Source organism: Gasterosteus aculeatus, chromosome 10 (assembly GCF_964276395.1).
Source record: "Gasterosteus aculeatus chromosome 10, fGasAcu3.hap1.1, whole genome shotgun sequence".
NCBI lineage: Eukaryota > Metazoa > Chordata > Actinopteri > Perciformes > Gasterosteidae > Gasterosteus > Gasterosteus aculeatus.
Window position 1 is genome coordinate 2,513,387 of NC_135697.1, and position 24,116 is coordinate 2,537,502.

Below are 24,116 nucleotides of genomic sequence, written 5' to 3' on the forward strand. Positions count from 1 at the left end.
TAAATTTTCTGTACACATGCTGTACACATCGGTGTTATTTTGGGTCAATTTGGCCCTTGGCTGTTTTAGCTGAATAAAACAAGAATTTGTTTTAGTGGTTTTGGATGATATTGAGGTCACTATAACATGGAATTTCATAATCCTCAAAAGATTTAAGGCCCTAACCGATCATAACCAGAGCCGTAATAGTGAGGTAGTGACTGATAGTTCTCTTGATATTTCTCAACTGAAAATGACTTCTAATGAAAGGTTTTCTGTCTTTGAGCTGTTGCAACAACTCTTTGACCATGAAAGGGACGTAAGACAATGAGTCTGAGACATCGATATCGAGGAGGACCCGGATTATGAGGCCTCCTCTGATGACAATGAGACCCTCAGTGTTGACCTTCTATTGTCTCTCCACCACGAGCAAACACACTACCTTACAAAAATGGAAGGTTGTCGCGGCTGCTGGTGGGAAAGAGGGTCTAGGTGGGGCAACAATTAAGGTATCATATACAGTATTCCTTAACATGTATATATATTATAATATGTATCTCAACATGAAAAAAACAGTAAATAACACTTCAAAAATGTTATTTGTGTCACCCTCATATATATATATATATATTAAATAATAATCAGTATGATATAAATATGTATTGTATATAGGTCATTCATCTCGTCTGCTTGAAGGCGATAAAATCCTTGCTCTTTACTTCCTCCAGAATGTCATCTGCCTGTCGATACCAGCCTTGACGAGAACGCGCAAGCTTGGGGCAAAGCCAATGTCGCCCCAGGCTGAGTCTATTTAAGGACACTGATTGTATGTCACACAGTTTTTATTTAACCAACAACTGGCTGCAGGGTGCTTCTTAGACCCGCCTTCTTGAGATGGCCAGGCATGAAGACAAGACATGCAGGAGAAATTGCTTCCTCAATTAGCAGCTTCACGGAGGTCTGTGTGGCGCCGTGGTGTGGTGGTTATCACTGTCGCCCCACAGCAAGGAGGCGCTGAGTCCAGAACCACCCAGAAGCCTTCTCACCGGGGACTCTGGCTTTCTCCCCTCCCACAGTCCAAAGACACGCTCTGAGGGTCAGGCTGTGAAGATGAGAGTGGTGGTTTGTCAGCCCTGCAGGTCCAGGGTGTGACCTGTTTCTCACTCTGTGTTAGATTAACTCCAACCGACACGTGGCCCTTGGGGTTAGCGGGATAAAAGATGATTGACCAAAGTTTGTCTTTGGGTGCACCAGGAGTTAATGGTAAAGTCCTCGTCCTCTCCCGACCTGCTCTTTGGCCTGTCCCTCAGACTCATTTTAAGGTGCCATCTGCCATCGCTTTCGCTTCCTCCTTGACCAGCCTCAGAATCTCAAATGCTGTATCGTGTGCATTGCGGTCCGGAGTATTGTGAAGCGTGTGAAGGGCCATCGATGCCACAGATAACACGTACCTCTCTCTGAAAGGATCATCTCGACAGCGGTGGTGGTTTCAGTGACGAAGCATCCCCTGGAGGACACTGTCTCAGCCACTCTGACACCTCCTTTCTACTGCTCTAGTGTCCTTTGGAACACCCCTCACCTCTGGAGCAGTCAGAGGACGTGTATGGCACCTTTGCATTCAGTCGTCCATGGTAATAATGCTCTTCCATGATGGCTAATGGCTATTGTAGTTCTCACAGCTAATACAGAAAGGATCATTACATTCCATCCACGGGTTCATTACAGCCCTGCAACCGCCGAAGATGGACTTTTTATTATTTGATTCATTGATTTCTGTCTGGATTTAGGGAGGATTTCAACCGTATCTATAGTAAATATGCATGATGCTGCTTGAGCTTTATTTGGCAGTAAACATTCAAGATGATCACAAAAAGCCCTTTAGTCACATCGAGCAGCATGAGATATGATCGTGAAACACTCGTCACGCGTTCTGTCACAACGCTGCGCTCCATCCGAGACGTGCGCGTCACGGCGGAGAAGTTGCGCGCGTCACGGCGGAGCCGCAGAGCGGCTGCTAGCGGCTCTGCGAGGCGGACGCACGACTCCTGCCGGAGTTTCCCGAACGCTTCCGATTCCCCAAACCCGAGATTACCCGAAAGTCTTCCGCTGCTTCCGACCCGGCCCCCACCGGAGTGCGTTATCGGTGACGGGTGGATGAGAATTAGGAAATAAAGAGAAAAAAGAGGAGCCATCAGCGAAGCACCCCTCCCGAGCCCCTCCCAGTCCGGGGATTATTTTGGGGCGATTCGAGGCTTGACAAAGGTAATTATCACCATCTAATTTTCCATATTTATTTCAGGGATTTGCCTGGTTTCCCCCTAAATATTCAATCGGGGAGATAGTGGGTTAAATTCCGCAGTTTTTCTTTCACTATTTGCTCGCGCTAGTTTGATTTTCGGCGTGTAACCAACAGCAAAGCCAGAATAACACAAATAACGGAGAAAGATAACGGAGCGGGTGGACCTCTTAATGAATTACCCGGTAAGATACCACTGTATTGAGACAAGGATCCCGGCATTGCCCCGGGACATCAGAGAGGCTCCGTGGCCTCCTTCCTTCTTTCCAGTCTGTGTCCATTCTGTCCGTCCACAGACGTCTATCCGGGAGACTCACGTCGATTCCCGTTAACTCCGTATGCACGATGCCGCTCGCCGGAGTGCTTTCCCCTGTCCGGTGCGCGGGATGCACCCGCCTGAATGGAGGGGTGCCCCTCTCCATCCTTTTGGAAATGATTACGCAATGTAGCCGAGCGCTCCACGGCGCACAGCAGCGTTTGTCACGACGTCGTTGAGCAGGGAGAGCGGCTCCTGGGATCCGCACATTGCTTGCGTGCACGATGTGGTGTCACTGGTCCCCCGGCGGAGGTCTGTGAGGGGGTGCACCACCAGGGGTGGAGGCAGAATGCATCATCTCATAAAAAGGAATGTTATTACGCTCAGAGTCTGATCCCCCCCCCCAAAAATCCCACTCCACATTCACTCCCTCCATCTCATCTCCTCCACCACCTCCATCCCGGGCAGCACCGTGACGGGATAGCCCCCCATCCCCATGCATGCCAGCCGGGACACACCCTCGGCTGTATCAGTGCTCATGGCTGTATGGACTGCTTGCGGAGAGGGGGGGGGGGGGGGGGGAGTGCAGGAGCCAGGAAGGTCTACAGAGACCAGTTCATCTTAAAAATGTATTATTAGAAACACGATATTCAACTTGAGGAGTCAGAGGATCCAGACATCTAATAAATAAAAAAGCCTAATGGGATTAGCGGTTAGCAATGATAGTGGAGAAAGCACAATGGAGCTGTGTTTTCAATACCAGGGCAATAACAGCCCAGCATATAAGCAACCCGGCAGATCAGAACCTGGGGTCATTGTGGCGCAGGGGTTAGAGAAGGTGTGCTGGGAAGCACAAGGTTGGTGGTTCGATTCCAGGCTGCCCCATGTTCCATGTTGAAGTGTCCCTGAGCAAGACACCTAACCCCTAATTGCTCCCCGGGCAAAAATGTGAAAAGCCATGGGTTTAAAGTGTAATGTAAGTCGCTTTGGATAAAAGCGTCTGCTAAATGACCTGTAATGTAATGTAATGTAATGTAATCAGCCATGTCCCCTCAGTGTGACGGGTAATTAAGGAGGGAAAAAGGGAGGCAACAAAGGGAAGATAAGGCAGCGCAGTGTTTCAGAGGACGGACGATAGAGACTTGGTAGCAGAGGCAGAGAGGTATGATCCAACACAGTAACAAGAGACGCTGGAGGCATGATGCCTGGTTTGTGGGGAGAGGAGAGAGAAGATGGGAAAAAGGCTCTTCAGTCCGTCAGCCTGGATGGATGTCGGGCTGATGAGATCAGCCGGAGAGATGTAACCTCAGCACCTCTCGCCGCTGCCGCATGTGGCCCACGGTGTTCAGTGAGCGCCGCGCCTCCCGGTTCTGTTCAAGTGGTCGTCACAGGAGACAGGAGAGTCGCGACCCCTAGTTAGAGTCTGACCTTTGAAAATGGCCAAAGGTTACATCCTCGTCTCGGGCTTCTTATCCGATCCAGGACACAACGTGGCGGAACGTTGAGGATTCAGAATGAACAAAGGGAACCTTTACAACCCTCCTCGCAATGTTTCCAAATGTAAAATAAAACAAATATGCAAATGTTGGTAGAATCCAAATGGGAGGGGTCATGTCTTAGTCTGTGTTGTGTCCATTGTGACCCCGATTAGGACAGCAGAACTTTCCTCAGTGGGTTGTAAGGGGGCAAATTGTGTCTCCTCATTGCCCCTTTGTGTCTTCTTGTAGCCACTATGTGTTTCTTTATAGCTACTTTGTGTCTTTTTGCAGCCAATTTGTGTCTTTTTGTAGTTAATTTGTGTCTCCATGTAGCAATCTTGAGTTTTTTTGCAGTAGCTTTGTGATTGTTTTGATTGAAAGAGACCACATTTCACCCTGTGGTCTCCTCATGTGCCTTTAAAGTGGTTCTGCATCTCTTTGTAGTTGTTTTGGACTTGTGAATTGTCACTTTGTCGTGGTTCTTTGTTTCTATGAGTAACTTCCTGGTTGTTTTGCATCCCTATAGCAGTGCGATGGCCAAGGACACTTTTTTTGGTGCGTAGGCCTGCAGCTTACAGCTTCTTCAGTAAGGCCTCTGTGACTCATTGGACTGCACTTCCCTCATTACGTTTCTCACATACCAGTTTTAAAGCAGCAGCAACATCTCATTTTCTCTCCGATTCTCACCATCAATGAATCGGTTATAGTATAAGCGCTTACACATGCAAAGAGCTAATGGCTCTGTAGAAGATGCTGAAGGCACTGATTAGAAAATGTGCTTTCATCAGTGGGAAAGCCTCTGGAGGAGTGTTCCCTGCCCACTTTAATATGAAGGCGTGTGTTGCAGCCTGATCTCCAAAACCTGTTCGTAAAAATGTATACCAAAATCTTGAACATACAAATTCGTAGTGATACATACAAAATAAATAGGGACTCCGACTGATGACGTCACCCTATTCAAAGTGAATGGGGACCTGCACCCCGTAAACACACTTTCACTTACTCTCCATCCAATTATCCCCCTACATACCTCCGTTCCACCGCTGCTTAGTCTAATCCAGTGCAGCAGTTAGGTCACATGGTCACAGTCGCTTCCAGCTGGATGCCGTCCATCCCGTTGTCCAATTACTCTAGCATGTTCCACTCCCGCCGCTGCACCGTCCCGTCCCCCGCCGTGTCTCTTTAATTCATTCCTGTCTTGGAATCTTCCTGCGTAGAGTTTCTCTGCGGTTTGTGGTCGTGTGTCGTGAGTGGAGAGGTGATTGACTCGTTGCACCACAGGAGACGTGGAGAGCTGCTCTTGAGCTCAATCAATGTCTTTGGCCATCCCCGCCAAAACTTGGCTCAATGGTAATTTTACATTACAGGACCACTTTAGAGTGGAGAGTGGTGCAGAGTGCGAAGGGGGGGGGGGGGGTCTTCTCTTCAACTTGAGAGCACAGATTGAAATTGGCATGCTTGGTACTTTGTGGAAGTGTTTCTTTTTTTTGCAATTCAATCACCCATATTAGCAGCAGAACTGTACTGTAAGTAAGTCGGATCATTCTAGCAGATTTTTTAGAAAGTCGCAATTTGAGCCTTTGAAGCTGTAATAATGCTCCAAAGACCTTATTTTTCAAGTGTGTGTGTGTGTGTATCACGTGTGGGTTTCTTTTATTCCAGAGAGCGACCGATCAAGATGAAGGTAACCGGCGCTGCAGTGCTTAGCGCCCTGTTCTGCACCGGTAAGCACTCACATAATCAGTCACTTGGGAGCAGGATGGGATGAGGAGCGGCTTCCTGTGAAGCACAATCTGTTTCAACAGAATCATGAGGGTAGATTCTGTGAAATGCACGGAAGCTGGTTTGTGATCTACATCATTTACATTTATTTCCTTTACTTTTGTTTCTTCCTCTACTATTTTCAGTCATCATTAAGCGAGGCATTTACATTTCAAACACTTTCAAGTTTCATGGGCTGTTTATGAGGGTTTTTCCCCAGTAAGAACAAAGGAGCGCAGACTCTTTGTACAAATCAGCAAACCACGAGACAAAAATGTATTTGAACTTCTCTCTATCTTTTCCTTCACAGTTGTGTCAGCATCTTTAAAAGGTATGATTGTTTGGATTGCAGCACAACAACAAATCCTTTTTAAGAACAGCTGATTAAGTACTTGAGGAGGAAGGATATTGATGTCTAATAGAACTATCTCCGTTGTCGTTACCAGTCACAGAGGAGCACAGGACAGCATTCTTCGGAGAGGACATTCACATCGATGTCCCGCCCGGGGACCTTGGTGAGGTTGTGTTCAAACCCAGGACCAAAAGCCTCCCTGAGGTGGTCCTGATGCGAGCGGGCCGGGTGGTGAACCCGCGGGGCAGCATCAACTCTCTGGACCACCTGTTGCTGGAGGACGTGCAGGAGGAAGACGAGGGGGTGTACGTCATCAAGAACACCAACCACCCCGACGCAGTCAAGCACCTCATCCTTATTGTCAGGGGTAAGCTGTGGGTGAATAATGACGTTTAGTGTTAAGCACTTGGGTTGTGTGCAGGCTAGAAAAGAGATATATTATCAAGTACGGTCCATTCACCACTTACAAAACATCTGTATCTTTAGCAGACAGCACAGTCAGAGGGGCGGGGCTTATGTTGTTGTGCAGCTGGGGCCAAATCTAGAGATCTAGCGTAGCAATCTAGCGTATCTCTTTCCTCCCAGTGGCTCAACGTGGCGATCGTTGAGGGGACGGCTAGAAGCTAACGATGCTATGAAGGCTAACAGTGCAAACAAAGGCAACAGTGCTGACGGAGGTAACAGTGTTTACCTGGGGGGGAACTGAAAGGCGGGTGCAAAGCTGCTGCACCCGCATTGGGTCAGGACGGTTTATCAGCTGTTACCGTTGAATGGGAGCAAGGACACAAGGAAGCACAAAGAAGCTCTGAAGGAGAGAGACCTCCTTCTCTGCTCAGGGAGACATTAATCCCCCAACGTTATAGCTGTACGTTGGAAAACATTATTTCCAGCCACATTAATTAACTTAATCCTGTATGTAGAACCTTTAAAAGAATCATCCAACCAACCATGAAACTATTTAAATCTCTGCTCTACAACAGAGTTGATCCGCTGACTGTGACCACATCACGACAGAGTTGCAGGCTTTGATATTTATGTCCTCTGGTCTTGTTGGTCAGACTGCGCTGTGGAGCAGGTGGTGAAGTATGGAGACACTTACTACATCCACCTCAACCGCGTGGAGGGCCCCATCACCCTGGAGTTCAGGTACGGTCAGTTACAGATGGACAGGAAGAAATGGATTCAGCAATGTGTGTTCAGCATAGAGACTGTTTGAATACATTACATCTGTTGTATTGAAATGTTTGAATGCTTTTTTGTGTGTTCTGTTGTAAATAACGAATAAATGGGACCAAAAATGTTCCAGCTCATGTCCCGCCAGATGTTTCTACTTAGCAATTAGATGAGAAAAACCTGCTGAAATAGTGTTGTGTTGCTTGCGTGCCCGTCAAGGTAATATTCACTTTACCTTCTCTTCTCCTTTGAGGCCTGGTCTGATTCAGTCTACCAACCACACTGAGATACATCATGCCACAGAGCCTCCACCCGTGGTGCTGTTCAACCAGACGGCGGTGCCGGCGGAGGAATACGCGGGGCGTCTCAGCGTGACGGAGAAACGGGTGACGCTGCACGCGGTCAGGATGGCGGACGAGGGCAGCTTCACGGTGCTGGACCGCGAGGGCAAAATCCGGAGAAGGAACTGCCTGAATGTCAGAGGTCAGGAGATAGCTGGGCATCGCTGCATCCAATCAGCACTCATTGATCACACGTGTGAAATGTGACACGGCAGGTGACGATGTCAGGGATGGTCATTGGTGCTTTATGAATGTATTTTAAATTAGGTTACAATTGCAGCTGCAGAAATAACAATAGCAAAGACTCAAAATTTTCTATGATTTACTCTGCAGCTTCTCAGGCATGAAATATTTTACATGATTTCATTTTTACATTATGAAATCAATAAGTATACAAAAAAAGTGTGTAGAGATATCTGAATTTTCTAAATTGATTGCATATTTAAACCCCAACCACAAAATAGTTTTGTATTACCTAATGTAGCCTCACAAACATATCTGCTTCCCCACCTGACAGTCTTTAAAAAATACTGTTAAAAGCTATTTAGTACTCAATGAAAAATGAAATGACAGACGTGTTTATATTATTTCAGATTTAAATGTATGCATTACATCCAGGATTTAATTTCTTTTTTAACTACATTTTAAGACGCCTTATTGGCCAATGGGCGAGAAAGAAAATTATTTTTTTAAAGTATATAAATGAATTAATTTCATTAATGGTTACGCTTGGTGAAGCTATGATGAGGTGATGGGTCACATTTCCACATTACTGTTTAGTTTATCATTCATTCGTATATTTCCCTCTGCAGAGCACCAAGACTTCATCCGACCCTCATATGGAGAAAATGTGAAGATAAAACTCTACCTGCAACATTCCAATGTTAACGTCGTTTATAAGCCAAAGTCGGACAATCAGGACCGGGTCATCGTGGACCAGGGGGTCCTGGTGAACCCGCTGGACCCCCTGCTGGAGGGCAGGCTGAGCGTGCAGGGATCACAGCTCAGCATTAAGAAGGTCCACATGGCTGACACGGGTGTCTTCAAAGTGACGGACCTGGCCGGGTTTCCTGTGGCTCACGTCTACATTGAGGTGGAAAGTGAGAGAACAAGACACATTTAAACGATTGACATACTGTATGATTCTGATCTTGGTTTGCTGGGAGCTTTACAATATTTAAACAGCATCAGTTTCCTACTGAATGATTTAAAGTCCAGTTTCGGCTGTGAGGTTAACATCATTATAAAACATGCGATAAAGTGCATGGAGGCTGGTACATCCTGTGTGTGAGTGTGCCAGCCAAAGCTCTTGTGCATTCAGAGCCTTTCTGCAGCAAATGAGATCACAAACCTCAGTGATCAAAGGTCCGAAACATCTCTTAAAATAGAACTCATCAATTTGCACTTTTATAACGCCGACGATAGTCTGTATTAAAACCATTGCAGCAGGGCCAGAGATATTATCCACACCCGCCAAAGGCTCTACAACCAAATGGCAATTACATTTGTCATATGTAGGAGGTAGGAGTTCATTGCGTAGGTAAAATCGCTTCTTTGAACTTTGCAGACCAGGTACTAGGTTGTGCACCAGGATCTCCACCTGCTGTCCCTCCCTTGCTCCTCCCAAACAAAGATGAACTGCCCTAAGTTTCCCTTCTGGCCTCCTTACAGTCAAAATGACAGCAGAGACTACAGCACCACGGATGTATTCGCCTGGTGTCGCCTCTAACCGACGTGGCTCTTAACAAAATTTGAGCCAAAAGTCTCAACTTTTCGATGGACGTATGTTTTTGAGCCAAAATGTGGCCTTCAACGGACTCGTTCTAACCCCCAACACATCTTTTTACGTTCCGTGCACATATTGACCCGCCGTCAGAGAGCAGAGCGTCGCCACCGCGGTTTGAAGCTTAACGCCATTGACCAAGCTACATACCACATACGTTATACAATTGGTATCACCAATGTGATGCCTTTTCAGCTGCCGAAGCAGTTGACGAGAGAAGGGAGGAATCTGCAAAGTTGGTAGAAAACAGTCCGTTAAAAATTAATTTTTCATAAATTGTTAAACACTGCAACTGCGAGAGGTCCTGAAGTGAAGATTTAAGGCCGACGAGTCAACTAGTATGTGAGGTTATGACGTGAGCGAACGCACGATCTCCCCAAAGGCCTACAGTATCTACACAACGAAGGCCCTTTTCTACCGAGGTCTTATTGTTATTTGTCTTTGCCCTTGTCTCCCTCTCAGCCTATAAGCTGCCTCCGCTGACTGTAGCCGTCCTCTCCATGCTGAGCGTGATCGCCTTCATGCTGCTCATGTGCCTGCTGTCCTGCATCTACAGGATGCACAAGAGGAGCGAGAAGAGCAAGAAGCTGACGCTGATCGCTCAGCAGGCCGGCAAGGGAGACGGCGAGGCCTTCAGACAGGTAACGCCCACCTGGCGCTTTGTCGGAGCGAACCCTGGGCCCGTAGGCCAAGGGATGGGTGTGCCAGAGTGAGGCATGTGGGGTAACCGGATTAAAAATGTAGAGGAGGGCTTTGTTGCTGCTGCCGGAGAGCAGATGGTAAGCTAGTCCACCTAATGAAGGTGTAAGATGTGTCCACATGCTCCGAACTGACTAAGGCGTCAGGATCCACATAATTTAAATGTACAATTATGAATCCAAAATCATCTCCTACTACTCGCGTAGAGCAGGGCAAAGAGAACCAAACTGCTGAAACTATTAGCTCGGGTTAGCTGTTAGTTTGTTTACTGTGACACTAACCGGATCCGTATACGTTTTGATACCTTTTTTTACGAATGTAGGGCCCAGCGCTCAAAGACTGACAGATGTCTTCTGCTGTCATTACCATTTTCTCCTCAAAAGTTCCACCTTTATAGAAACTCTAATTAAGGCTTCATTGTGAGAGCCTTAAAGAGAGGCTGTTCCAAGGCTTCCAAGAGCCTTGGAACAACAATAAGCCAATTAGTCTTTGCTCTCTTCCGTTGACCGGCTCAATACGGACAGATCAACTGAGCGATTGGATGATTTAGAGGAGGTGTCAACACAACGATCCACTCGGGCTCAGGAATTGACTGCTCTATACTCAATACAAGCAACCTTATGGAAAGATCCAATATGTCCAGATCAATGAGGGTTTCATAAGATCACTGAATAACTGGATTTAAAGAGTCAGATTAGTAGAACATAGCTGGGACTACTTTCAATCTATTTTACAAACTGAATTATATTTTATATAAGTTTGCAAAACTAATAAACAGAGCCAAATAAATGATGAACTTAATGATTGGACTGAGCCAGCACCAACAGTAAATCATCTCTATGTCACGGTTACTGGTACCGGAGTACAGGAGAACCCAAACGCACGACTCGGACACGATGGACAAGACAGAGGGGTTTTAATGAAAGTTCAGGCTGGGTCCAAAACCGGGAGATCCGTCGGGAGGCAAACAATTCTAGAGGGGCAGGCAGGTAATCCGCAGACAAGGACAGGCAGGGTCAGAACCAGGATGGCAAACAGACAGGCAGGTAAATCGGGGTCGAGGATCAGACAAGGTCAGGATTGAGGTAGACGGGATAACTAGGGACACGCTGGAAAACTTAAACACACAAGACAATCTGGCAGTGAGCAACAGAATGTGACGGGCATAAATAGTGAGTGACTGGCGAGGGGAGGCACCACGGGTGAGGGTGAGGAGAACCAGGTGCAGGAAATCAGGTGGGAGGATCTGAAATGACAGGAGAGTTAGTGAACATGCAGTGAAGACGAAAAATAAGCTATGATGTGGGCGTACGTGTGACACTCTAAAACAGATTTCACTCATGGTTCAATTAATAACCCAACATAGATAAATGACTCACTCATTGGAAACGGCCCAGAGACAGAAAGTGAAAATGGGTCATATTCCAAAGCTCACAGTTGTTTTGATTAAGATAACAAGAAATGTTTTAGGGTTATAAAATCAAACTCTGCATATATTCCAAATCGAGCCTTTAAAAAAAAGCTATATTTAACTTATAAAACATACATTCACCCTTTACTCTATTAACACAGCTACTTTTTAACACTGGTTAAGTTCCTCGTGTTTCTGTGATATAAATCACGGCGACGGGGCAGGATGTTCAGGTATTTGTGTTAAAACAGCTTTTCGCTGAGTGGGCTGTTCATGCAATAAATAATTCATCCAAAAAACAAATTGACTAATTTGGTCATTGCAGTTCAGTTTTTTCTCATGAGGTTATTATTGTGTAATTAAACTAAAATGTACTATTACAGAAACATACACTATATTATAGCTTACACAGTTTGGTGAAAGGTTAAATCATATTTATAAATTAAGTTAACTCAAGATCAACACAAAATATTAATCACTGAAATTATCAACAATAACCTACATTAATAAAATACATTTTACCCTGAAGTTCAACACTTGATGCCGAAGCTGATCCTGTGCCATAAATATGCTGCTGTCCTCTCGTCACATGACCTACTGGCTTTGACGAATGTGAAGTAGGCTGTTAGAACCAATCAGGACGGAGGCTTCTGACCCGAGTTAAACAACAGCAGCCGGCAGTCGAGACGGCCGACGCACAAAACGATTCCCACCCACACATCTGGATATCTGTGTGTGATGTCACATGAATGTTTGCCTCTGCTCTCTAGCTGATCCAGGGTTGAGTGGGAATGTCTTATCGTTCTTGATACTAGTTTCTGAGGTCTTAAAGGCCGAGGCCTCCATGCTCATCGTGTCTCTGATCGCTGTTGCCTGTGCGTTGCGTTTCTCCCTCTCAGCCTCAAACGGAGCCTCTTCTTGGTGAGAGAATTGTGTTCTGGCCTCTTTTCCTTCTGCTCCTCCTTTGGCGTCTTGAGAAATGTGCTTCCCTCTTTTTTTGGCAAACAAGTTCCTTGATCAAATTGCTGTGACAGGATCATTGGTTGCAGTTTCAGAAATGTGTGTTCAGTATTCCATCAATCGTTGTGCTTTTTGAGACGATACCAATCCATTAAAGAAATACAGGCCGGCTAAATACATCCTGGACACTGAGGAGAAACTGCGATCGATCCTAGTGAGCAGGCAGAAGTTGATCGAAGACCTAATTTGACTAAAAGTCAATAAATTACCTTCAGTGGATCTGGCACCACGACTTGGGACAAGCTGTCTCTGTGATTCTTACAGACTACTCAGATGACTGAGCTGAAGAATATAAGTATGCATTAGTATTTTTATTTCATGGGACACGGGGCCAAGCATGTTAGCTGTGGAGGACCGAAGCGCAGATGACTCAAATGATATAAATACACTAATATGTCATTAAAAGTAATATGAATAAATGTATTCATTAAACAAAAAAGTATTATACATGCATATATTTAAAAAATGCTTTCACAAATTGTTTTTATTTACTTATTAATCGTTTCTATATTATTTTCTTTTCATTATTATTCAGATTGTCATGCTATATAAAGATACATTAATACATAAAGGAAAGATTAGCCTACATTTTTTTGAATGTTATTTTTAGAACATTTAATTTACATATTTATAATTTACATATTCACGTCTAATTTTGCCGGCCTCCGTCCTCCATAGTCAAACCTCTAGTTTGTTCTAAAATGCTTCTAAAAAGATTGGTAGTGAACGTGTTGGTAGTTGATGCAAAAACTCCAGCATGGTGTGAAAATAAAAGACCAATTCATGTTCTCAGGAAACAGACTTGTTAATATGCTTCCTATCCGCCTGTCTCTCACAATTTAGACACGGCGTTGAAGCAAGTCGTGGTGCACACTGCAGACATCTGCCTCTTTACTTCAGTAATACAATCCACTATTCCATCCTAAAATCTTCCCTTTCTTAAAGCAAGTCGAAAAGCTGTTTCCTCTGGGCTCCAGGTCAGATCACGGAGACACTTGCTTTGAGAAAATCAGATTTGAAACTTAAGAACAGAGACTGTGACCTGTTCAGATGCTTTGGACCTCCTCGTGTTGACGTGTGTGACTGTAGCTGAGCACCGATATCAGAGGAAGTCACGCTTACACTCATCTGCCGTTCTCTCTCTCCTCCAGCCTTCTTCTTCTCTCCTTCCACCTTCTTCTTTCTCTCTCTCTTCCAGTCTTCTTCTTCTCTCCTTCCACCTTCTTCTTTCTCTCTCTCCTCCAGCCTTCTTCTCTCCTTCCACCTTCTTCTTTCTCTCTCTCCTCCAGCCTTCTTCTCTCCTTCCACCTTCTTCTTTCTCTCTCTCCTCCCACCTTTTTCTTTCTCTCTCTCCTCCAACCTTCTTCTTCTCTCCTCCCACCTTCTTCTCTCTCTCTCCTCCAGCCTTCTTCTTCTCTCCTCCCACCTTCTTCTTTCTCTCTCTCCTCCAGCCTTCTTCTTCTCTCCTCCCACCTTTTTCTTTCTCTCTCTCCTCCAACCTTCTTCTTCTCTCCTCCCACCTTCTTCTCTCTCTCTCCTCCAGCCTTCTTCTTCTCTCCTCCCACCTTCTCCCTTCTCTCTTTCCTCTCCTCTCTGTTCACACCATCAGTGACTCTTCAACAATCTGACCTGTAGTTTCACTGCTGTTTCAAACTAACAGGGTGTGGTTTCTCTCACGTGCACATATTTCCCACTTCAGTGTTGTTTTATTGTGTGGTGTGAGTTCCCAGGTCAGTATCTGTGTGTGTGTGTGTGTGCGTGTGTGTGTGTGTGTGGTGGGGGGGTATATGTGCTGGTTGTATGTGTGGTGTATGTGTTAGGAGCAGTAGTGATTCACTTGATCAACAGTAGATTTGTTCTTCTGTCTCATCGACTATTAACCCATTAAGTGTTTTCTAACGTCTGTCTGTGTTTGTCCAGTTTCTGGGTACGATGTTATTTGTTCATACTCACGTTTTTAAAAGCATTCGATCAACACATGACATTAAGACGTGCTGTTTTTACGTGTCATTGACCACCGCTGTTTACATCAGTGAACTCATGTTAGTGAGCTGGTGTGTTTAGTCTGTGTTTTCTGAGAGTACGACTCATGGCTATTAGTGGAAAAAACACAGCTACTTCCACGCCATCGCGAGTCAGAGTGCTGCAGTAACAGCCACTATACATATCTGCTCATATCAGCGAACAGCGTGCAATACATGTGAAATCAGCATTTCAAACTCCCGGGCTTCTCTCATCGTGTGTGTGCTCGTGTTCTTCCTGTCTATGCGGACTCATCGATTATAGAAACGCTTATAATGTGCCTTTATTTTCGTGTGCCTATGGATTATTCTAACGTGAGCTTGTGTACTGACAGCGGAGGTTGAGATGGCGGCGGTTGCCCTTGAGGTCACTGACGTGTCCTGAATCTCCTCAGAAAGCGCGAGAGGAGGTCAGCGACCTTTCAGGGACGCCACCGACCTGTAATCCCTCTAACTCAATACATTTTACCCCAAAACAAAAACATCTGCAAGATCTAGCTCTCTAGGATTTGGTAAAAGGAAAGTTTATATCTTCCATTGTTTTAAAGAAAGTTTGGAATAACTTAATAACCCTGAGTCCTTCACACCGGCCCTTTTAAAACGCCAGCGTGTCACTTCATCTCTCATATACAGTATTTTCTTCAACTCGGTGGTCTTCCCCTGTTCCTCTCCCCCCTTTACTCCTCCGACCGAGCGCGGCGTCCTGCTGCCAGTCCTTCCCCTCCCCTCACGTCTCCTTTCCTGCAGCTCAATGGACGTTTTTGAAAGATTAGATCCCTTCTGGCTCTGCTTCCTCTCAACCTCCTGCCCGACCACAAAGACAAATCAACCAGCTTGTCTTTTACTCCTGTCACACAAGCTTCAGTGTATCAAATGTGTATTTAGCGTTCTGTGCAGTTGCGTGTTTTTGTGTCTCCGTGTCCCCGTATATATTTTGTGGTGGCCACGTTTTTAGGCGTCTCCTGTGTGCACGTGCCTGTTTGTGTTTGGGTCTGCAGGTGGTCCATGACGCCTACACCAGGTTCACCGAGGAGTCTCTGATGCAGTCTGTGTGCGAGCAGCCCACGGAGAGCACAGAGGTCACGATCAAGGTCAGAGGGCCAAAGATGGCTCACAAGTTAACTACAACACACCTGGTTTTAAAGTGAGAGTTAAAAAAACCCACCTGCAACTGTTCATTAGTGTGGGTAGTGGGAAAAGACCTGCAGATTTAGGAATCTTTGCAGCATAATAATATCTAAAATCTGATGACACGACATCTTCATACTATCAGGGATGGACTCATCTTTACCAACCCTCCTTGTGCTTTCGATTGCTTGAATGCAAGTTACATCCCGGCCAAGTGTTGTTAAAAGGCAATAAACCTTTGACTCTACTCGGCGTTAGATGAATGTTGAACAGATTAGATGAATGTTTAATGAGCTTTTATGTAACTGAAATAAAGAGTAAGGCGAGTAAAGCGGTCAAGGGTCCGGGAGTTGTCATTGAAGAGGTCAAAGGTCAGGGAGTTGTTGTAGCGGTTTGATTAGAGTTTCTTCACTGACATGGAAGATCAGAAAGAAACTAGAAGCGCTCAGATTTGTTGATTTAAACATCAAGCCAGCTACAGTTTATAATTAGTAAAAACTTTCTTCATGTCTCAGTTTAAACTGACAATGACATTTATCATATTTAATGTTAAAGTCAAGTGTTCCCTCTCAGCCGTAAATTCTAGAGATTCTTTAGTACGAATCATATTTTTTAGTTACTGAGAGGAACCTTTTAAATGGAAACCGTCTTAATTCAATACTGATGCGCAATATAATTAATCAACACAATCAGTTATTCCACTGTGTCGGATTCGGGTGGAATCATAAAGGTTCACCAGAAACTCTTTTGGCTCCCCAGTGGGGGCCTCCTGCAGAGACCAGTCCCCCGGGTGCAGACCCCGATATGGCTTCACAGCAGCCTGGGACTTACTGTCAGAGCTCCGGAGGGAAGAGGAGAGCTCAGCTCCCAGCAGCTCCTCCTCCTCCTCCTCCAGGAGCACAGCTTCTCCTCTCTGGGATCCAGAACTTGCAGCACGCTGCTGGAGACCCACAGATGCTGCAGTCAAATAGCTCAACGTTTTTGAGCATATTAACCATTAAAATCAACATGAAATTAAAGTTTCTCGTAGCAGCATTATTGGTTCATGATTCAGCTTTATTCTCATTATAAGATACCAGACAGCGCAATGAAATGCAGTTTAAAGCCCCCGCCTTGCTACACAGAAATAAAATGTAACAGATATTCAAATATATTAAAAAAAATGAATGCAACAATAAGATAAGCAATACAATGGAGCAATGGAAGCGTAAACCAGTTAATAAAACCAGAATGTAATTTCCTGAAGATGTGCACGGACGCAGCTTGTCTCCATGTAACGTGGAAAACAAGCAGTGTTCCTTTTACATGAGAGTTGAAGGTGAATCTATAAATATGGTCCTAGAAACATGTGCATGAATTATTCACAATTACTTTTTTCCCTGACCTCAATTTTTACCACGTCTTCCTTTCCCTTGCATCCGGCCTACACCCACCCACCCTCCCCCCCTCCTCCATATCTTGTCCTGTCTACCCTCACCTTCCTGCACCTCCTTTCTATGTTGTTTCCTGGCTCCTCCTACTTCCTCTTGTTCCTGTCTGTGGTCATTTCATATTCATTTTTCCTGCTGTGAATCACCCCGTCTCCTCTCCTCTCCTCTCCTCTCCTCCCTCCTTCTCCTTAGGGCCTTGAGGTGTCCAAATCTGGCCGCTACCACACTCTTTCCTCGGACAATTTTCTGGAGATGAGCGACTCTGGGGTGGAGTTCACCACCTCCGGCCTCCCGCTGGACAGTGACACTGATGCTGGGACGACCTACGCCTCCCACAAACCCCTCCTGAACGCCGTCTTCCCTACGGCCATGACCGAAGAAGCTCCCTCTGACTGCCTGGGGGCCACACCGGCCCCCGGTGACGACCTCAGTGCAGGCCGAAGCCCCGTCACCGTCACAGCTGGTAGCCCCGCCTCCCATCCGCAATTACTCGATGCCGCCGAGCCGGACGGCGGCCCGCGCGGCGACTCGCCACCGGGGACGGCCCCCGGGGGCACCGCGGGGTCGGACTCGGCCAAGACGGAGGGAGGGGCTGAGAGCGAAGACGGCGTGCAGAAGGAGGAGTCAGCTCACAGCACCTGAGAAGATCCAGCCGGGTGTTTTTTTTTTAAGCTCATGCAGCAGCAACACCCACAACAACCTGTCTGTGTCTATGACATCACAAACACCGGCGAGTCCTTCATCTCTGCATTTGGAACAACTTCATGGGCCTAACGTTCCTGCTTGGAGTCAGACGGCAGTCACCCACAATGCACCATTCAAAATGATACGCACCGCGCACAAACAAAGTAGATGCAGAAGAGCAACCCCGTGCATATGTGGAGAATGCATGTATTTAAATGAAACATGAAAGTAGATATCATAGTTCAGGTCTAGAAGATTGAATGCATGCAAGCTCAGAAAGAGTTCTCAAAAAACACCGACATGGGATCAAAGATTTTAACTCCTGTCAAAAGGTTGTCAAAAAAAGATGAAGGAAAGGAGTTTGACTATTCCGGCAGTCAGAATCACACATTATATTCACAGTCCCCTCAGCTGCTAACAACTAGCAGCAGAGCTCTTCTCTGGTATCGATGGGGATCCTCTGACAGCTCTCACGAATTCAGACAAACTGACTGCATTTCATCCCACCCATGCAAAGACTATTATCTACAATGCAAGCAGTTCAGAAGGTTCTTACCTCAACAATATGCAGGAGGAAAGAGAAGAAAAACCCCCACTCCTCTACGTGTTCTTTCTGGAAAACCCTGAAAGCTGAAACAAGCTCTGAAGATTGAATATTGAAAACCGCTCGGCTCGCGATCAGTGCCGGTGGTGCTTTCACGCTCTCTCGTATCTTTGGGGTTTCAAATCCGCCACATTTGAAGGCGTCGTGTGGAGAAACTAATCCTTCACGCTGATGAGGAATTCCGGAGAAAACAAGAGCAAGGACAGCCAACTGTTGGATACTGAAGTACCCTCGTCTTTTTTTTAGTTTTAGTTCTTACCCAGTGGAGAAGCCTCGAGCCCTGCCACAGCAAAACATGACATTGGGAGAAGATTGCGCATCTACTTCTGGGACATTTGGAACAACTCCAACGAACATAATTGGATTTTTGGTCTCTTCATGGAAGGACTGTTTCACGTACACCATGGAGTGAGGAGGGGCGACGAAGAATAGGTGACAGATTGAAAAGGGTTCTATTTGGCGGCACAGATAAGGGACGATAAGAGATGATTTAAAGCAGCTCCCGTCCGTGGACAGAGCTCTGATTATTGCAGCCGAGTTGCTCGCCAAAATGAAGTGAAAGCTGTCAAGGAGAATGCAGCGTTATCGCATGAATGAGACTAAATATGAGATTATAGAGTGTGTGTGTGTGTGGAGACATGATTCCCTCCAGATTAATTAATGATTAATGTCAATGAGTCCTTCCATTAGTTGCAGCAAAACACTGACCCTCCGCTAGGTCCCGCCCCTCACATTCAAACTGACCAAACACTTCATTTCTTTAAGGTATTCTGATCTAGTCGAGGTCAAACGTTGGTTAAAGTAATACTCATTAAGTATCTGTATTGTATTATATTATTATTGTTATTATACCGTCTGGTTAGTCTCACAGTTGTCCATCTCCTCTGCCAATCCGACGGACGTGTCGAGCAGAAAAGCAGAAACTTGCCCACAGTTTGATCTTGTGATGGCGGAAAGCGAGACCCCCGCGTTACAGAGGAAGGTTGGAAGGAGAAATAGCCGAGTTGGTTAGCACAGCGTTAACTAGCGTTAGCGTAGCCGCTTTAGTCAAACAGCATTACTACTCGCTTGTCTTCATTCATAACGCCGGCTGATGTGAAGCTGTGATCTGTAGACTTTCGTCTTTCTGCCTTTTCACTGCTGATTAACTTTGACATTCTGGTAGTTACTGTCAAAGACATATTTTATTTAGTCAAGGATAACTGATATTCACAGTTTGGATATCTGTTCACTGTAAAGCGCTCTAAAGCGTTTGTGAGGTAGAGATACACCGCAGGAAGCTTCTAAACTGCCCCCTAATTACACACTGAAGGAAAGAAAAGACACGTTAATGGAACACAGGAAAAGGGTGGAACCAGTGGCAGAGATTCAAACAAGGAGAAGAGTCAATTAGCTTAAGCTCTCACCTAAACTAATTGGTTCCCATTGCATGCAGTGCCAGAAGCCTGTGGGCTAATTCAGGTCACAGCAAACCAACCAACACCAAAGAGATTTCACAGAAGGACACTGCTGGGGGAACTCTGTCACTGTCTCCTCTCCACCGGGCCAAACCACTGCAGCACTTTTAGAACTTTAGGGAATCAAAGGGCTGTCGGTGGGAACATTGTTCACAAACTTGGCCAGAACAGATTGATCTGCATCGTGGTCCCGAGGACCCCGAGGAGATAACCCGTTACTGGATGCTGATTTCAGTATGGATTCCTGAATTGATGTCAACCTGAAGTCTTTTGCCTCGCATGATTGCTAAAAACAGTCTTAAACAGACACAAATGTTTGGGTTTTGGGAAATGAAAAGCACAAAGTTGAATGTGATCCTTTTGCAACAGCGAAAAAAGGTTCACATTGAAATTATGAAGAGTTAAAATAAGGAGCAGCAATAGTAAAAATAACTAGTTCTACTTCAGGAATAAGGAGTTAGATATTCAAAAAGTTCTCCATCTTTTCCATTAATACGTGTTCCCGTATTTGGGAAATGTTGTACACAGATATACTTTAAATCAGGCTTAAGACTTCAGAACTGATTCAGTTTAAAATGTAAATATCAGGTTCAGTCTATTAAAATCTGATAAAAAGGTTAGTTGGACTAATCACACATGAATCGTCAGAGGTTTGACTCATTCTCAATTAAATATAAAGCAATATTCATAACAATGGCACTGAGACATCACCACCATCCACTTGGCAATAAGAGGACTGCAAGATTTTACACTCAAATCAAAGCAAAGCAGATCCTCAGATCCTTTAACCACACGTCCATAGCAGGTATAATAGTAATTAAGTTCATGGCTGGAGACGACCTTCAGATCTCAGTTTAACTCATGTTCACGTGTTGGGCTCACAGCGACGCCGGGTGTAAATCCTCGGCAGTGCTGGACGGTCTGTCGCCTCAGGAGAGCACTGCTTGACACGGTAGCAGTGTAGTTGTTTCTTATTAACACTCAAAGCAGGAACGAGAAAAAATGCCGTCAAACAAAGGTTAAGTTGCTGATGTGGTAGACTGATGTAAAGAACCGTGGGAAAACACACCTAGAAGTTGATAATTAAGTGAAGTGTTCCTATTCTGCAAACACACTCGGCGTTAGAGTTAATATTCCTTTAGAAATACATTTCACACTTAAATCCATTAAGATACATGAGGCCTGCAGGACATCAATGCTCCGTGATGGATTTAATCTCCTTTGACAACAAAAGAATGTTGATAAAATCATTCATGATTTCACTGAAAAGGTCAGTTTTCTATTTAAATAGACTGATGTCATTTAGGGGCTGCTTGAATAAGATCTCTTGAGAAGATATTGAGCTTAATTGAGTGAAGATCAGCTGTTTAATTGTCCTCCCCAAAATCCATATCTCTCTAACGGCTAATAATGTTTATCAATTTAGATAGTTTTGATTTTGGTTGAGTATTGGAGATATCTGCCATAGATATGTCATATGTATATATGTAACATGGAGGTAGATGGCAGTTGGCTTGTGCTCAGAAAAATATATTTTAAATATAATCCACAGACCTTGTTGTGAGCGCTTTACATAGTTCACCAAACTACACTCAACGCTGCTAGTTCACTTAGCACCTGCGAGCTAGCTAACGTAACGAACGGCTTTGTTTTGCCTTTCCTCACCGCAGTTATATCATATTGGAGAGAAGGCAGACGACGGCGGATATCTCCCCAGAACAATCCAGATCGATAAATAGCGATAGTTTAGGAGTGTAGATATGAGCGCACACAAGCGTTTTGCAGCGTAAAGGCCATACGTCTCCTTTAGATTTTGGCATGACGGCAAGATTGAATCTTCTGTTGATCTGTTATTATCTGGAATTACAAAGAATGCCAAACAAAAAGATGTCTGCAGTGTCACAGCTTTCTGGTTCCCCGCTCCTCCTAATAGAAATCTGGTTTTCCGCAAAGTGTCAGAATAACTGTTAACTGTCAAGCAGTTTTCTGACACTCAAATCAACCAATTGAATCCAGTCCAGCACAACTCACCCATTTACTGGGATTGGATTGAATTTTGATCTGTGATCCATTATTGTGGGAAACTGAAAAACACAGTTTTTTGAAAACATCTATAAGAACCCGTCCCTAGAGGTTCTATCCGGAACCTTCTCCCCTTGTAAGGGTTCTACTGTTGACCTGATGGAGAACGCTTCTGTTTCCCACTCACGTCCGTCACGACCATTAAAACCCCCGGTACCTGAGTGTGTTTTTTTTATTTTGAAAAAATGCCAATTATATAATCAGTGTGTGTACTTTGGGACTAACGTACCTCATCCCGGGAAAATGCATTTACTCCAAAAACAATCACGGCTCTTTTGAATGAACAAACCTGCTTGAATTCACGCCATTGTCTGAACTTTTTGTAGCATCATATTTAGCACGAAAATGACAACCCCCCTCTACGAATATGCAATGTATCTCTCCATTCTGATATTATAGCCTTCATCTGCTGTCCCACCGTGTACATAAGAGCTAGTGTAACTGCTGCATGCCTGTAGATTGCTTGAGGGACAGCAGCCGTGACGCTGATGGGGATAATATGAATGTTCTGTATAGCTGGCCTGGCGATCGTTGCTGAGGTCTGGTCCTGGTTTCCCATGATCCTCTCCTGACTTTTAATATCACCTCTCAGTGTTTGCATCCAGATGATGGTGATGGTAAAGGACGATACCTTTTAAAGTTGCAGCCAATCATCGAGGGCGTCTTGGTGTCGTGTTGGTGATAACAATAAGAATAAGAATGCCTCAATGCATGAAATATCTCAACTTTTTGTGTGTTTTATGTTACACACTCATTTCAGTTCTTCATATAAGGAGACAAAGGTTTACGGACAAAACATGGTTTACATTTTGACAAACTAAGGTATTCCCGTCAGTCACGCTCATCATCTGCATTGTCACATGTTTTTGTTGAATATGAAAATGCATTATTTGAACTTCCAGAAATTCTCACCAGAGACCAAATGTGTATTAAACCGCTGCCGAAATATTCCAAACAAATGCACTATTTCTTCCTGTTTTAGTAACATTTATTAAAAACTATAGTGAGCAGCTATTTTAGTAAATTACTGAGCCCTGTCTGTCATAACTGTACACACAGCTGTATATCATTGAGCTGAAGCAAGATGTACGTCTTCCTTTTGCGTTACATATCATATCACGGTTTCTTTCATCATTCTATGGTAAATTAAAAGTTTGCATTCTCTCAACAGAACACACACTTTCCTAATATTGTTTTGGGAAACCACAGAGTCATGATTGCTCTAAAAGCTAAATTAGATCCTACTAGCTGGTTTAGCACATAATTCAAGTAGAAGTATTGTCGCTGTCAATATTACCGATGTTACTTCTGAAAAAAATCAACTAAGAACATTTATAACATAGAATTCTCTAGTTTTGATTTACATGCATGTGTAGGTGTAGATTGGTGTCATTTTTTTTGGTTTCACCCCCATACAGAACTTGTTGCTAGAATGTCAGAATAAAAGTCTTCAGCGTTGTTTGATTGATTTGACTTTTACGTTTGTATTCCTCAGGACAGTGGTTGTAAGTGATAAATAATTAAACTATGTCATACCTGTATGTTTTTGATACTAGACATTACTGGCTCGCCTGCATGCTGCTTTTATTTTGAAAGAGATCACGTGAATGCTTCATATCTAAGAGGGTAATCATTGACTGTATGATACTTCACTGTACTGCCATGGACGAGCACCCACACCCCCTAGTTTGCTTGAAGAATAAATCAATGGTTATTTATACACCACTTCCATAGAAAGCCTTTTGGCATCCTGCCAAGACTTTTATATAGGTTCTCTTTTTTTCTGTAATGAATGAATAACTGCAATTAAATGACTTTTCAACAGTGAGTCAAAGGTTTTCTTTGTTGTGTGTCTGCTTTTTGTGCACTTTACATTACAGTGGTACAAATGTAAGGCTTCTGCGTTTGGTTTTCAACTATACAACTGTCAGTTTCATGGTGGCATGTTACACAGAAACCAAATCAGATTATATAAATAAATATGCTGCAGCTCACTCTGAGAAAATAAGAGCAGCATCGCTGTCCTGGTCATTGATTATGTACAATAATACGATGATAAATGTCTGTTCTCACTCAAATTCACCAATGTCAAGTTATAAGTATCTGTCATCTGAAATGTAACAAAAGCTGTTTGAAAAATTCAATGGAGTCAACAAGTTGA

The 24,116-nt window shown here is 44.5% G+C and overlaps 1 protein-coding gene across 1 annotated transcript; it reads left to right on the forward strand.

Moving 5' to 3' along the window:
* The first annotated feature begins 1,952 nt into the window (after positions 1-1,952).
* On the forward strand, positions 1,953-23,783 carry LOC120826868 (uncharacterized). Its single transcript, XM_040189449.2, has 10 exons — positions 1,953-2,241; positions 5,672-5,733; positions 6,081-6,101; positions 6,217-6,489; positions 7,181-7,268; positions 7,549-7,778; positions 8,449-8,736; positions 9,882-10,060; positions 15,569-15,661; positions 17,321-23,783. Exons 2-10 carry the CDS (start codon positions 5,688-5,690, stop codon positions 17,768-17,770), a joined length of 1,668 nt encoding a protein of 555 aa, XP_040045383.2. The 5' UTR covers positions 1,953-2,241; positions 5,672-5,687; the 3' UTR covers positions 17,771-23,783.
* The last annotated feature ends 333 nt before the right edge of the window (positions 23,784-24,116 follow it).

Coding starts and splice junctions, on each gene's coding strand:
- LOC120826868 (XM_040189449.2), top strand. CDS start 5,688: ATGAAGGTAACCGGCGCTGCAGTGCTTAGCGCCCTGTTCTGCACCG. Junction 5,734..6,080: donor TAGCGCCCTGTTCTGCACCG/GTAAGCACTCAC, acceptor TTTCCTTCACAG/TTGTGTCAGCATCTTTAAAA. Junction 7,779..8,448: donor GAACTGCCTGAATGTCAGAG/GTCAGGAGATAG, acceptor TTCCCTCTGCAG/AGCACCAAGACTTCATCCGA.